Below are 14,919 nucleotides of genomic sequence, written 5' to 3' on the forward strand. Positions count from 1 at the left end.
CAAGGCAAATATAGACAGTAACTACAACCATTACTAATAGAAATGATTAAAAAAAATAGAATAACATAGTGATAAAAGTGAAATTTAAAAATTTTAAATTGGTAATGATTCTTAAGATAAAAGAGCATGAATGACGTTAATATTTATGAAAAAAATTTAAACCATGTAATTTGATCAAAAAAATATTCAGATTATATGCTTAAGATGTTAGATTATGTTTTGGAGAATTTTCAATTAACAACCTATATTTTTATCATTTCTTAGTTAACACCCTGTCCTCATTTTTTATATAACTTTAATATGACATCCTGAGCTAACTAAACCCAATCATTTTTAAATGAAAGGGTATCAACTCAAGAATATTCTGTTAGAATACTAGAGGTAATTACTAAAATATCTAAATTACCTTGGTGTGGTAGGATGGTTAAATCTAAAAAGAGGTTTTAAATTTCGTGGAATAAGCTAGGATGGAATAGGACTTAACAAGGATTAATTAGCGTGGGTCAACTGGTTAAGATTATAAAATTTTCAAATAAAAATTTAATTAGTAGAATTATATAAACTATAGAATTATATAAGAGTAAGGTGTTATATAGAAATGATGGAGATAAAGAAGGGTTTGATCTAATTTGAGAACTTTCTTTATTTATTTTAAGATTATTAAATATATTTATGTCTAAAATTATTTAAATTTTATGTGTTTTAAAAAATTTTAAATTAGTCTCTATACTTATTAAAGTATGACCGTTACTTTTTTTTTATCAAATTTAACTAAGAATTATGGTTATTTAAATCATTTAGTGATGTTATCTCAAAAATTTGTATTTGGTCTAAAAAATATAATAAGTGTATTTTAGTTATTTTAGTGTAATTTAATTAAATTTAATAGAAAAATTAATAGTCTTAATTTAATCATAAGTGTTTTGAAACTTTTTTAAATATAAGAGAATAAAATAATCTTGAGCATAGTACAAAATAATAAAATATATTTAATCTTTTTTTTTAATTCTAATAGTTTGTAAACCAATTCTAGTGTTTTACTTGGTTCAAATGGCCGCATAGGGTGTTACGTTTCTTCTCCTGCCTAGCCAACATACATAAGATACTATCAACAAAATTTCCTTGCATATATAGAAAGATTAAAGATATCACCATGTTTTCTTCTGTGATCTCTCCGTTGCTACTCGATCAGTTCTAAAATTATATATATATATATATATATATATAAGTCTCTTTATATTTTTGGTATAACAAATAAGCACCCACTTATCTCAGTAGTAATATAGTAACATCTATTTACCTCTTCTCTCCTCTTCTATTAAGAATTTTAAAATTTAAAAAAGATCATTTTATTCAACTATTATTTAAATTATTATTTCTCTCTTTTCTCTTTCACTTCTGTCTTCCCTCATCATCCATTTATTGTAAAGAGTATCTTAATTATTTATTAAACTTTATATTAGAATAAGCTCTCTTGTACTAGATTTAAAATTTAGCATAATTATGTTAATATTAAATATATTTCACTAGTGAATGGAGGCTGAATAAATTACATCTAGGCTTTTTCATTTTCTTATTTACAATTTCTTTTCTAGAAATTGAACTGGTGAAGTCGAATTCATCTCCAGTTTTGATGAAAAATAAAAAAACAATTCACCTCCTTTCCTTTTGTATGTCTGATCTTATCTTATAATTTTGTAGATTTGAATGTGACTGCTTAAAGAACCTTTCTGAATGAGTCAGGTAAAGAGTGGAGATACTAATATATGCTTGTTTATATTGACTTGATTCTTATCTCTTATTGCCCCAGCCGTTGGGGGAGATTTCACAAGGTATGAACTTCTATACTCTAATTACAAACTGCTTAAATTTTCACTACTTGATGATGTACATGATCCTCCTTATGTCATCTTACTGTACTCCATTTAACAACTAATTAAAGCCAGGCATTGTATATAGTAAAGAAAAAAAGAAGTTTCAGAGCAATATTTGCTAAGCTTTAGGCTGAAACCTTCTACGTATAGTCTGTGATGATCCATTATGAGTCATTTGTGACCAAATCATTGCCAGTTGAGGGGTTAATAGTTGCCATTTTGGAAAGCTAACCTGAAACGCTGTATAATGTTGTGATCTCCATTTTCTACCCAAAATCGATGTGCGTACGTAGAGTCATACGTAAATGATCCATAGCTGCTGATAGCTTGCAAATCGTGGTATGGAGTAGTGCATGTAGAAGATAGAACCTTTACGTAACGTCCCATGCACTTTCTGCGATTAGCTCAAGTTAATGATTTAGCTCATGTTCTTAATTTTCTCCATTTGATGATCTGCTGATCGACCAACCATAGGGCCGGGCTTGGTTAATAAGATCAATCAAGCCCACTTCTGCTCCAAACGTGAGTCTTTTAATTTTCTTGCTTTAAAGTGGACCAAGACTTGGGAGTCCCAAACATGAGGAAAAGTCTCCAGTTTTATAGTAAAAAAAAAAAAAAGTCATCACCACCAACCATCTTTCTATTCTCCCCCTTGTTGGATAGAAAAAAAGAAAAAGAAAAGGAGAAAAGAGAATGAATTAATGAAGGGAGAAATTATTTTCCACTGGGACTGACAGACAGACTACTTGTCACACTATTTCTTGACGTCACTGCTGATGCCAGCCGAACGCATGTTGAGCTGCATTCTGTGGTAAGGGGGAGTTTGCTTATCTAGTAGATCTATGATCAAGAATTGGTATATGGCTTATATCATTCATGAATCTAGTCCCAACTGAGCAGTGCTAGCTGCTAGCTGCTTCCTTATCAGATGCAGCCAATTCCTATTTCACTAGGTGCATGCACTATGTCTATACGCATGCATCGATCGAGGTGGCAGAATTAATATAGCAATTGCAATACGGGTCGATCCAGTTGTTAAAAACCCATCCTTTTCGTTTGTTTAGCTTTGGACGTGTGTTATCTTCTTATCACACCGTTCGAGTCGTACTGCAAAATTTGTGATCCAAAATGGAACCGTGCAATGGTCGCTAGATCTCTCGGATAGGATGGGGAAGCCCCAGCGGAAGGGGAGGGAAGGGAAAGGAAAGGAATTGAATGCCGTGAATCGGTGCTCTATCTTGACCTCCCCCAGGTTTCGGACAGTGAGCAAAAATATCTAACGCTAGCTTTTGTTTGAAAGCGTTAGTCCTTTTGCTTCTCTGCAATTTTATTTTTGGGTCCTTTTTCTTTTCTTTTTTTTGTCTTCTTTCTACTAGTGAGGGACCGGAGAAAGCTTGGCAATGTAACACCAAGTAGAACTGCATCAAATTCACAGTGGTCACTATAATCAAACCAATGGATCCTTGATCACTTTGTCTGTAAATGAATTATTGCTGGAATAAAGAGCATTGAGAAGCTGAGGTTCTTTTCTTCCTGTGCGAACGGAATCTATGGCCAATTATCTAAAGACCTACATGATGGCAACCCCAATAGAAATCTGTCACGCAGGGAGGCGAGAGTGAGTATGGAAGAAAAGGACTTGTGATTCCGGTAGGTGGTGGACCTTCATACGAAGCATGAAGTAATTAATTAATCCAACCTAGCTAAAGCCAAGGAGACTGGGGCTCCACGTCTGTTTGGGCTGCTGCTGCTGCTCATATACCAACTTGCCCACTGACCACTGACCTAATTCCCTGGGGAGATCGAACACACATCCTTTGCAGCTCCTGCGCTAGCTATGTATGCCATGAAGCTGGATATCTTGTGGACGTTCTTGTGTGCACCTCATCCTCATCCTCATGCATGGAAGCCGTAATCATCTTCTCCAATGGAATGGGTGGTGCATTGATGCTACACGCAGAAAGACATGAAAACGTCGTTGTAGGGGCCGGGGGATAATTCAATGGTGATGGGCTTGAGAACATAATTGGATATATGGTGCTCATTTGGTCAGTCGTACAAGATGTCGGTGTCCGGCTGCCCCAGCAACTTATCGCTGTCGAAAGCTGGAGAGCTGTTTAATCATGAAACTAAGGATGTCTTTTATACATACGCATATATATTTACAAAGATAGATAGATAGATGGATTTATAGACTAACTATAAAATCAACTTGATATTTTAGGACTTAACTACGTTGATAACATAGCTTAACTGTGAATCTCAATCCCCCCAGTCGCAAGGATTAATCTGATTAATGGACGACAAATTAAGGAGACTGCTCCCACGTCACAAGACTAACAACTTTGTCGCTTTGTAATGCATAGTTGCAAGAGAATGGGAGAGATGTGGGTCCAACTCGAGGGCCACTTGAGTAGGTGTATGGGTTCAAGTTTTCAACTCCAAACCTTCACCCAATCACAGCTCGTTAATTGGTTCGTGGGCCTGCCTGTCTCAACGACTGGAGCTATATCCAAATTCCAATGTCCTATGAGTATTAATTGCTAAAGCGCAGTTGCATCTCAAGTAGAATTATGACGGTTAATATGCATTTTATCGGTATCAAAGTTACCTTTAGAGCCTTGTTAGGAAATAATGTTGTCCAGATATTTTGTGGTCCATGCGATTTGGATCCTGCTAAATTTACTACTAGACTGAAAATTTTATGTCTGAGATATTTTTCAAGCTAACACCTTGCAATGAGGTTTACATCATGTATTTTAGTATTTGTAAATCAATTACTACATTTTTCTATCAAATATTTAGATTAAATATTATATTGTTAGATCTATTAATTACAATAAGTTAATATCCTCGCCCAATTCGAAATAATCGATCTCTTTCTCAAAGAAAGAAAAATCTTATCCAACAAAATAGATAGTGCATTTTAGATAGAAGGAGAGAGAGAGAGAGAGAGTCAGGAGGAAAAATAAAAGGTGAGAGAGAAATGAGGCTAGTGGATAAGTTTAATTTGTTCCCTTTTGTTATAAGATTTTGTCTAGAAAAGAAGATGAAGTTGTACTCTGCCCTAAAAGAGAAGAAGAAAGAAGACACAAACGTTCTAGATATTTTAGAAAAGAATAGTTTATAGTGGATGAATATATTTTTTTAATGCCCGAGTCGTAACAGGTGCTCAAACAGATAACCTCTCAAAGTGTACTTCTACCCGTATTAGGAACTGAGACACTCAAGACAAATGTGAGATAGTTTGATGAGAAATCTATGGGTAATAAAACATACAAACTATTTTACACCTTAATCACCACAGTATTCTGGAACTCCATTATTCATTTGAGCATAAAAGGCCAGTCTAACGAGTCCAATGATTAGAAAGAGCAGTTAGAGTAGCTCATATCTAGCTAGCCATTCTTTTCCTCCAGGCTTTATTCAATTTGAGCATGATTCACAGAATGCTTTTATTATTAAACAACTCAAACTTTTAATATTTTCTTATTTTACTGAATACTAATAAATATTACAATAGGAGGGCGACTTAACGTGGTAGTCTTATTGGAACGATAGAATCCATGTTTGATCCACATTGATTCAACTACAAACTTTGTATTCATATACGTTAAAATATATATATATTTTAATTCTTGTACAATTGGGCTTGTCTCCAAACTCCAAAGTCCGAAGAGAGGAATAAAATATAAGTAGGAAAAAAAAGGTAACTTTCTCTAGTTTCCACGCAGAAGCCTACAGGGGCACACAGTTGAAGGGGCGAGGACGGCAGCTCGTTGTGCCGTTGGCTTGCGTGTCACACGTGTCGCCTTGCTGGTCTCCCTAGGCCCACGTGTCACGTGAACGAGAACGAGGGTTGGCCCACGTCGCAGAGAGGGAGTGGGCCACCTAAAATCTACTCAATCTCCTCTCCTCCAATGATCGCTGAGCACCCACATGGAACCCCATGGCCCACCTCCTCGTTCTTTCTAATTCTCTCTCTGTCTCCTTCGCCTCTTTTTATTAGCTCCACTCTCCAAGTTCTCACCTCCCCCTCCCCCACTTCCTGAAACCTCTCTCTCTCCCTCTCGCCCTCTCTCTCCTTGGTTGTAGCTAGAATTCTCTGTAGTTTTTGATCATGGGTGACTCCTCGTCAGCTTCTTACATCAGAATGGTATGTGTGTAGAAATATTACTAAACCTTAAGGACATCTTGATCATGGGGGTGATCAGTCCCATGCATATGCTTATGATACTTGTGGTTTTAGGTGCAGCACTTGATTGAGAAGTGCCTTTGCTTCAACATGAACAAGGAGCAGTGCATGGAAGCCCTAGACAAGCATGCTAATATAAAGCCTGTGATCACTTCCACTGGTGATTTTCTCGCCCTATCACTCTCCCTCCCTCCCTCCCTCCTTCTAGATGATGATGATGATGATATATATATATATATAGTAGAGGGAGAGAAAGTATCATAGAACTACATTAGATACTATTGAATCTCTTTTCTTAATGTAGAATGTTACATTGGAACTCATATAGTGGCGTGACTCTAGTCGTCTTTGTAGTAACTCTTTTCCCCTGGTCACTTTCTTTTCCATATGAACTACTACTAAAACAAAAGAAGAGAAACCATAAGACCTATCTATTTTGAGTAACTAAAGTGCATTGCGTGTCTTTTAACTAGTGGTTGAAGCTTCTGATTTTTTTTTTCTTGGCTACTTTAAGCAGTAAGAGAGAATAATAAGTTTTATATTCTATATTATGATGCTTCTCATTATCTTTTTTTATTATTTTTGGGTGAATAAAAAATATATTTGAGGTACGAATTCTGATGCACTTATTTATTTATTTTGGTGATGTAGTATGGAGTGAGTTGGAGAAGGAGAACAAGGAATTCTTTGAGCAATACACGAAGGACAGGGAGGAGCGGGTGTTGGAGATGGAGGCAATGCAGCGGATCCAGAAGATGCTCTCGGAAGCGGCTTCTCGGGATCCGGACGAGGAGGGCTAGCTCATATCCAAGCCGTCCATTTCCATCACCATTCGTAGTCCAACGTAGTACTCTACGAGTGGCACCGCCTGTAAATTCCTCTCAAATGGGAGGATGGCGGAGTAAAGTTACCATGCCACGTCGCGCATGTGTTTGGAATGTAGGGATCGGGACAGGCAGGGAGATGCCATATCAACGCGTGGAGCCACGTGATGATCTAAGTGATGACGTGTATATAATTGTGAACTATTATAGTCTATGAACACGTGGCGGCCTATCACGTCGCTTGTCTCGGGATTGTGATTAACATGCGGCAACAATAAAAGTATTTAATTGTTAATATCTGTTAAATTATTTCACGTTTTTTCATTTGATTTCCATCACGTCCGAATCTATCTTTCTTTCTTCAACTTTTAAATTTTTAATAAAAAATTTAATTGGAACCAAAGTTCGATCGAGAGAGAATTTGAAAATGAATAGAATAGAAAGCGAAACATTATTGACTAATTGTGAACCCACTTGCAACTATAGTATGCATAGGAATTTGATGGGAATAGTTTTGGAATTAAGTTGCAAATTTGAAGTTTTATTGTCCTTATGGCCAGACCTGATTAGCGAATCAAATTTGAGTCTGTCAGAGAATAATTTTTCAAATTAGAGATTAGCTTTTTGATACTTAGCACCTCGGCTCAACAAGGGTCGATAATTTAATTTTATATCACTCAATTGCTACAATACTTCCATGAAATTGTCGGCTCTAATGACAAACAGACACCACGAGAGCTTAGCCATTCTCAATAACCAACAATATGCGTAAAAATCCAAAAATTAATCCCTAATATCCTCCTGAGAAGAATCCCCACAATTTCCCAGGCTAAGTAATTGCAACCAAAGAAATAAAGCTGTGAAGGTACATGATCGTAATAACTGAGACTGAATAATAATGGGGGCAGCTGCAACAACCAATCATTGCAGTGTTCTTCTCCAGTGTAGTACAAGATGAAACAGAACCTTCCTACCAAAAAGGAGGAATATATGAGGCGCGAGACTATCAAGTTATGAATCTTTCTTGCTGCTCCTGAAGCAGTTTGGCAGAAGACTTGGCATCTAGATAGAGGGAAGTGACTTCCTCGAGATCAGCCTGAGAATGATTAAGAAAAAAGACCAAGAAAAACTTGTGTTATTATAACAAAGAAAGTTGAATTTTGTAGGAAACAAAAATAAGCGTGCAGACCAAAAAATAGAAGAAAAAAAAAAGACATGGAATTGACCATGCGAACAATGGTTCTAGGGTACCTTGCATATCTTGTCTCTTCCATTAGTCTTTGCCACAATACTAGCAGGTGATAGCAGCTGAATGGCATGTCTGGCAACGACATGACAAGAGAGGAAGTTTTTAATATACATTGGTAAAACATGCTAAAATAATAGTGAAGACTGCAGGGTAATATAGGTTGTTAAGTATAAGTTGCCCAGCTTATGTACATTGTGACCATCTAAAGCCAACATTGTAAAGTGTGTCCATTTTATGCCCTATATGTTTGAAGAATTACTTCGGAAGGTAGACATAGAGCATAAACCTGTGACAACTGAACCTCGTATTTCTGAATATCCATCAAGATAGAAGTATTTAAAGTTTTCCTCCTTCATTACTTTGATGTACTTCTTATCTTAATATTCTCTAATATGACACAGGTAAAATGCTCTACTAAAAAAACAAAAAAGAAAAGACGAAAAAGAAAAGATGGCACAAGTAATATGCCATGGGGTCATACTATACAATGCTATTCAGAAACTATTATAGGAAGATACATTTCCAAAACTTCAAAAATGCGTATGCCAAGGAGGCCCTTCCATTCAAATGGATGAGACAACTGGTACATGTTTGTTGAAAGCCTAGAAACATGTTTGTTGTAGGTCTAGCTAGAATAGACAACAGTAATGCTTTTTCATACTATAGGTTGCCAAAAGCAGAGGCTCACAACATTCAGTCAAGATCTATGAGTTATCATACAATAATTCTTTAACCTTAGAAGTATTACCATATCAAGAGACATTATTTCTGAACAATTAGAAACAAGGGTTAGTCCATCCAAGGATATATTAGGTCGACATGCTAGTTCCCTAACGACCACCTCCATCACCACAATCCCTCCCATTTTCACTGCTGCCCTCAGACTAATCAGGGGACTATCAATTACTCAGCAAATCAACCAGAACAATTACCAGAAAACAACTAGAGGTAAAGCGACTTGCACATATGTTTGTTAAAGGATGTAAAAACAATGTGGAAGCAAGTTTCACATCAATCACATGACTACACTACCTTGCATATATGTGGACAGAGGGGAAAAACAAGTATTATGTCAAGCTGGAGGTAGTCTGTATCATGGAAATGAAAATATGTGCCTCTCAAGAAGAGCACTAGCCACCTATCTACAACATTAAGATGACTAGTATACTAACAGACACAGATGACAAAATCTAATGCTGGCATGGCATGCTGCACTCATACTTGACAACAAGAATTTAAAATTCACAGAGGACAGGAAGATATATAGTATGAAGCTCATAATAACTTGGAATATGGCAAGCTCCTTACAGGTTCATGGGATGAGGGTCAACATTGGGAATGTTCACAAGCATTTGCATATGGACCAATATAATTTACCAGTAATTAACCATTTTGCAGACTCAAATGATGTGCATTAAACTTTTTCAAAAGTATACCAATAAACAATGCACCTATAGATTCAGAAACATGTGGTGAAAAGACAGAAGACAAGGAAGGTAAAAAGAGGAAAACAATGAAGGACCTTAAAGATGCTTGTTGTCCAATCTCTCCTAGGAAAGCTAGACTTTCTTCGTCAATATCAAGCTCTTCCACCTGTGCTCGAATTGCCAATATCTGCTCCATGAAAATAAAGAAAGAGAAAGTTAAGGAAAGATTTTAAGAGAAATGAAACTTATTTACTGACACAGAAGATACATAAAGGCTAAGAACCTGAATCATTTCGGTGGGACCATAAGTTTCCGTTCGTATAATCACTAGACGATCGAGTAAATCAACTGGTATGCCGTGTGGACTGGTCATATCAGTTCCTCTGTGTGTTGAAACATATAAGAAGTAAAATTTAATATGGAACAAGAAGAGTATAAACAAGCGTTAATCTCTTGGTAATTTACTGTAATTAATTAAACAAGTACTAGAAGTTGAAACTATCAAACCAGTGGCTTCGCTAAAAAGCTACTTAATGCAGCTTGACACAGATTAACAAAATTAACAAGCAGACTTGCAATGAACAGAGATATAGACTATATAAAGAAGTATCTAACATCAAAGGATTTTCACAGAGACCATAAACATAATATTGTGATATGGCAACTGAGACTACTTAACAAATCCAAAAGGTTTATCTTGTTCATTAATATGCCCAACTCCATACCTCACATTACATATTCCTCTGTTTGTAGCAAATATCACAATCGGCGCAATCGAGCTCTCTAAAGCACGATTAAGATAAGAAAAGCATTCAATATCTAGCATGTGTACCTGCAAACAAAAATTTTATTACAAAAAACAGTCTCACATAGCCTAAATATACAGTGTTTGAAGTGCAAATAGAAATCGGATATACCTCATCGATGAACAGAACACCAGGGACAAGCTCTGCAATTCCTTCTTCAATATACCTGTTAACCACCTGGTATAGGCAGTAAACAGAAATTCAATTTGGATAAATATTATTTGGTTATTACTTACACTATGGCTGTCTTTGGAGCCTAAGAAATAAAAGAAAAACATGTACAATATGGAGCCTTCTCTTGGAATTTGGAAATAAACCTTATTGATCTCCTGCCGTAATTTTTCAGTGATTTCAGTTTTCCGTGGTTTCATCATTTGGCCCATGAGGGACAATATGTCTTGCCCTCCTTGTGGACGAGCATTTGCAGCATCAAGGTCATGCAGTGTAACATCCTATTATAGAAAGAGGAGAAAATTAGCTATAACTTTGTTAATTGGAACTCCTGTCCAGACCCCATCAGAAGAAAAGCAAGCAGATGATTGTCCCTATTGAGAGTATTATAACAGTTGACCTCAAAAGTAGTAAGCAAATGGTACATACATAGACAAATGTGCAGGATTTAGTAATAGGACTAAGACTTAATCTCTTGCTATAAGCACTTCTTAAAGGAGTATTAGCTAATTGTAAACAACATAACCAAGTGAAAACAGAATGCTGAGTATGAGTTTGGCATTTCAAGTTCCAGTATACTCTCTAGATACTCCAAATATAAAAAAATGGTACCAAACTAACAACAGTAAGAGTTATAGTGTTGACACATGACTCTGATATACCTTAAATATTCAAACAGATAGATGCTAGATGAATCATACCTGTACTATCTCCTTTTTCTTATGAACTTCCCCTTTAGGAATTGGAACATACTCTTCTGCTTCAAGATCAAATTCTGTAGCAAAAGCATCACATCTACCAACTCTTTTCACTGCACCACTATTTGCTTCAATGTAAATAACATCACCTACAGCAACCTGCAGTTCAAATAAGGACATTAACATTGAGAACAGCTAATATAACAAATGCTGGTGTAAAAGATCCTGGAATGACAGAGTAGAAACAATGAATTGATATTGATGATACATCTTCATCTGAATATGACAGAGATTTATTTTACTTGCATTGATGGACAGTAAATCAAATTAAAGTCAAGGATGCTACAAGTGCATTCCAGTTGCTCCAATTAAACAAGAAAAAAGTAAAACTTTATTCTTCCAAATTGTAGAAGTGTTTGGGAAGAATTATTGTAGAAGAAAATTATGGTAATGTTCACTTACTAAGAGAGAGATCATTATGAAAGAAAGAAATTAGCAACTCCTGCCCATCAAAAGCAAGCAACAGTAATAGCAATGTAACAAGAAGGCAACCAAACAGAATACGATCTTAGCTTCTGCTGTTCTCCTAAGGAGGACAAAATGCAACTTAAATCAGTATGGACAACAGGAAGCACCTTTTCCTTGATTAAAGCATCATAAATTGTAGGATCCAATTTCAACTGCTTAGTTCCTTTGACCGTCTTCAACCCAATAATCACATGGCTAATGCTTTTTGCATAGCCACCCGTAATACTCTCAGTTTCTTCCGGAGATAGCTCAGTCACCTAAAATACAAGCATACTGCATTAACGCCACATTTTACCAAGTAATTCTCAAACAGAATCATTCCAGTGCAACAGACATGAAATAGCCATCAACATCAAGTATCATCAATTTAATTAACAAATACATCAAATCTAACGACTCAGAGAATAAAATATGGTGATTGATAGCTAACCTCTCCTTCATACACTTCTTTGTTTTCCTTAATTCGCAACCCAATAGCTCTCCGGAAATTTTCCATAAGCACCTCAGTTTTCTTGACCTCAGAGGAATAAACTTCTGAACCAACCATCGGACAGAAGGGGACCTACAGAGAAATTCGATAGCATCGACTATCATCAATACAAATCCTGTAAAGTAAAAGAACAGTACTTCTCGACCACCAAGCGTTTGCTGAATTGCTTAGTACGGCAAAATAGTTCCTTTTTTTCTTCAATCCGCACCCTAAAACCACCAAGGCGGTAAATTCTTCACAATAGAAATCGAACCTTGCTACCGAGCTCCTGAGAGATTCCGAGAGCCAGCGCAGTCTTTCCGGTGCTTGGTGGCCCGGCGAGAAGTAGAGCTCGCCCGGCCATTTTCTTCTGCCGTATCATATCCACGACGAGTCCCGCCCCCTCTCTCGCCGCCACTTGCCCGACGAACCCTGCCGCCATAGCGATAGCGTTCCCATTCGCCTAAGGGAACAAGGCAGCGCATCACGACTCCATCAGAATCCTAAAACCCTAAACCTTAAACCCTAGGAAAGCTAAGAGAGAGAGAGGGATGAGGGGCATACGTCCAGGCCGAGGCCTTTGATGTGGGTGTGGGTGGCGATGCGTTGCATCTTGGTGGTGGATTGAACTTCTTCGATCCGCATCGTTGCGACTGCTCCGATACTCTCTCTCTTTCGTCTAGTCTGTCTCCCCTCTCCTCCGCTTTAGCGCGCGCGTTTGAGTTGGCCCTTGGAAGCGGAAAGGAAGGGTTTGGTCACCGCTATTGGAATAAAGCACGTCACCTGAACGTGGCGTGTTTTTGTTGGTTGTTAGTCGGAGAAAGCTGTTAGCTGTATCAAGGTTCGCAGCTGATCGTGAGAAATAAAGGTGGAGATCGAATGGAATGGAGACTGTTCGATGTTATATCCTACGGATTGGGCGCGTACCGAGAAAAAGAAAATGTTAATTACGTTTACGTACAACCATTAGCTCATTTTTACGTACAATTCTTAATTTTTATAACATTTCGACCCCTCAGTTATCCAATATTTGTTTTTATCACTTCTCCACTTTTTTCTCTACTCTCCTTATATTTCAGAGTGTTATTGCTTCCCTTCTCCAACCTTAAATATTTTCATTTTCTTAATTATACCTCAATTAAATTTTAGTTATGTGAGTGCTTTAGGTAGACGTGATCATTGAGCTTTTTACACTAATAGAACTTAAAAATTTATTCACAATTTGACCTACTAATTACTCGGGCTGAACTATAAGATTTTAATTCGTCATCATGCACTAACCTATTAAATAATTGGGCTTAGGTTGAGTATAATGAGTCTAACATAGTAAGTTAAAAATAAAAAATATTATATTTTATTGGACTAAGTTTAATGGGCTTATATGAAAATATTTTAATTATTTTTTTATAAAAATATATTAATATATAGTTTACTAAATATTTAATGTGAGACTAAAAAATTTATAGAAATATGCATGTATTATGGGTTGAGCTATAGATCAGAGTAATGGATCGAGCCAAGTACGGCAGGTAAAGGCTTAGCTCATATATTTCACTACCATCTCAGGCTCGGATGTTGCTCGGCCTTAACTTAGCCCGATTGAGACCGGATGAATTTAAGCCTGGTTTAGACAAATCGGGCCTAATGATCATGTCTAGCTTCAGGGGGAATAGTGTGTGATTTTTTATCCTTAAGTATACTCTCTCGTCTGCCCCACGTGCATTTTTCCTTTAATATTTTTTTTCATACTCTTATGAAGGATCCTTTACGAGAATAAAGATTTTGAGATGTACATGACCTTAGCAAATAGAATAATTAAAATATATTTTCTGAGTCTTTATATTTTTCTTCTCTTTCCATACTTATTAGTGTTTGCATCTAACTTCTAAAGAGCCTGTAAAGCATGTAGACTCTACTTCTGTTTCTAATCTTCCGTGTATTAATTCTGTACGATTTCGATCTTAATGATTTGCTTTTAGGATGCGACCAGATTTGGATTGTTTATCCGCATCATATTAAGGAAGACGGTGGCGTCTTTAGGAATCAGCGACGCATTTGAAATGATAGCAGACGTCGTCATCTTCAGCGATTTCAATGGCCATGGATTCTTGATGGATGTGAAAGGAGTAAAAGAGGCCTACGGGTAGTCTAGAGGAGGAGACGGTGACGGTGACGCTGTCGGTTGATTCATGGAATAAGTTGTCCGACTTTTGATGGAATGAAAACAAAAGGTTAGGCAATTTGTGGGAATCTCAATGATCTCATAGGTCCACAATTATTAGAGGGAGAAAGTTACTAGGTTTCACTTTTCCCCATCCTCCTAAATCCCAATAATAAATTCACTAATATTTCTCAAAATATGATGGTATTCTATTTTTCTTTGGAGGGCGGGGGGGGGGGGGGGGGGTGGGGGGGTATATTAACATGTGTATATATAAGATTAGGTTATACTCAAAAGATTATGAAATATTTTGCCAAAGTTTTCAAAGAGACATGAAGGTACAAGGCACATGGAGACAAAATTGAAAAGGAGTATCAATCATGTGGTAGGACCTAGGAGAGATTTGTACCCCTAGTTTATTATAGGTTTTTTCAGAACATATACCCTCAAAAGCTTTTTATTTATTTATTTATTTATGTACCCCTCTTAATTTTTATATTTATATAAATATCTCTGG

At 36.6% G+C, this 14,919-nt stretch overlaps 2 protein-coding genes across 3 annotated transcripts; one reads left to right on the forward strand and one right to left on the reverse strand.

The window, feature by feature from the left end:
* Positions 1-5,874: 5,874 nt before the first annotated feature.
* On the forward strand, positions 5,875-7,199 carry LOC140761293 (uncharacterized). Of its 2 annotated transcripts, none has more exons than XM_073098566.1 (3): positions 5,875-6,030; positions 6,124-6,229; positions 6,721-7,199. In XM_073098566.1, exons 1-3 carry the CDS (start codon positions 5,995-5,997, stop codon positions 6,867-6,869), a joined length of 291 nt encoding a protein of 96 aa, XP_072954667.1. In that variant the 5' UTR covers positions 5,875-5,994; the 3' UTR covers positions 6,870-7,199. The 2 variants fall into 2 exon arrangements, with proteins under 2 accessions (XP_072954667.1, XP_072954668.1); XM_073098567.1 differs by having other exon boundaries at positions 5,878-6,030; positions 6,130-6,229.
* A 338-nt stretch (positions 7,200-7,537) lies between these two features.
* LOC140761687 (ruvB-like protein 1) lies at positions 7,538-12,993 on the reverse strand. The gene is made up of 12 exons (XM_073099117.1): positions 12,806-12,993; positions 12,516-12,704; positions 12,203-12,334; positions 11,880-12,029; positions 11,248-11,403; positions 10,693-10,827; positions 10,487-10,552; positions 10,295-10,401; positions 9,853-9,952; positions 9,665-9,756; positions 8,145-8,214; positions 7,538-7,989 (listed from the first exon to the last, which is right to left on the reverse strand). Exons 1-12 carry the CDS (start codon positions 12,884-12,886, stop codon positions 7,900-7,902), a joined length of 1,368 nt encoding a protein of 455 aa, XP_072955218.1. The 5' UTR covers positions 12,887-12,993; the 3' UTR covers positions 7,538-7,899.
* Positions 12,994-14,919: the final 1,926 nt, after the last annotated feature.

Source organism: Typha angustifolia, chromosome 6 (assembly GCF_048772165.1).
Source record: "Typha angustifolia cultivar Huaian chromosome 6, ASM4877216v1, whole genome shotgun sequence".
Lineage (NCBI taxonomy): Eukaryota > Viridiplantae > Streptophyta > Magnoliopsida > Poales > Typhaceae > Typha > Typha angustifolia.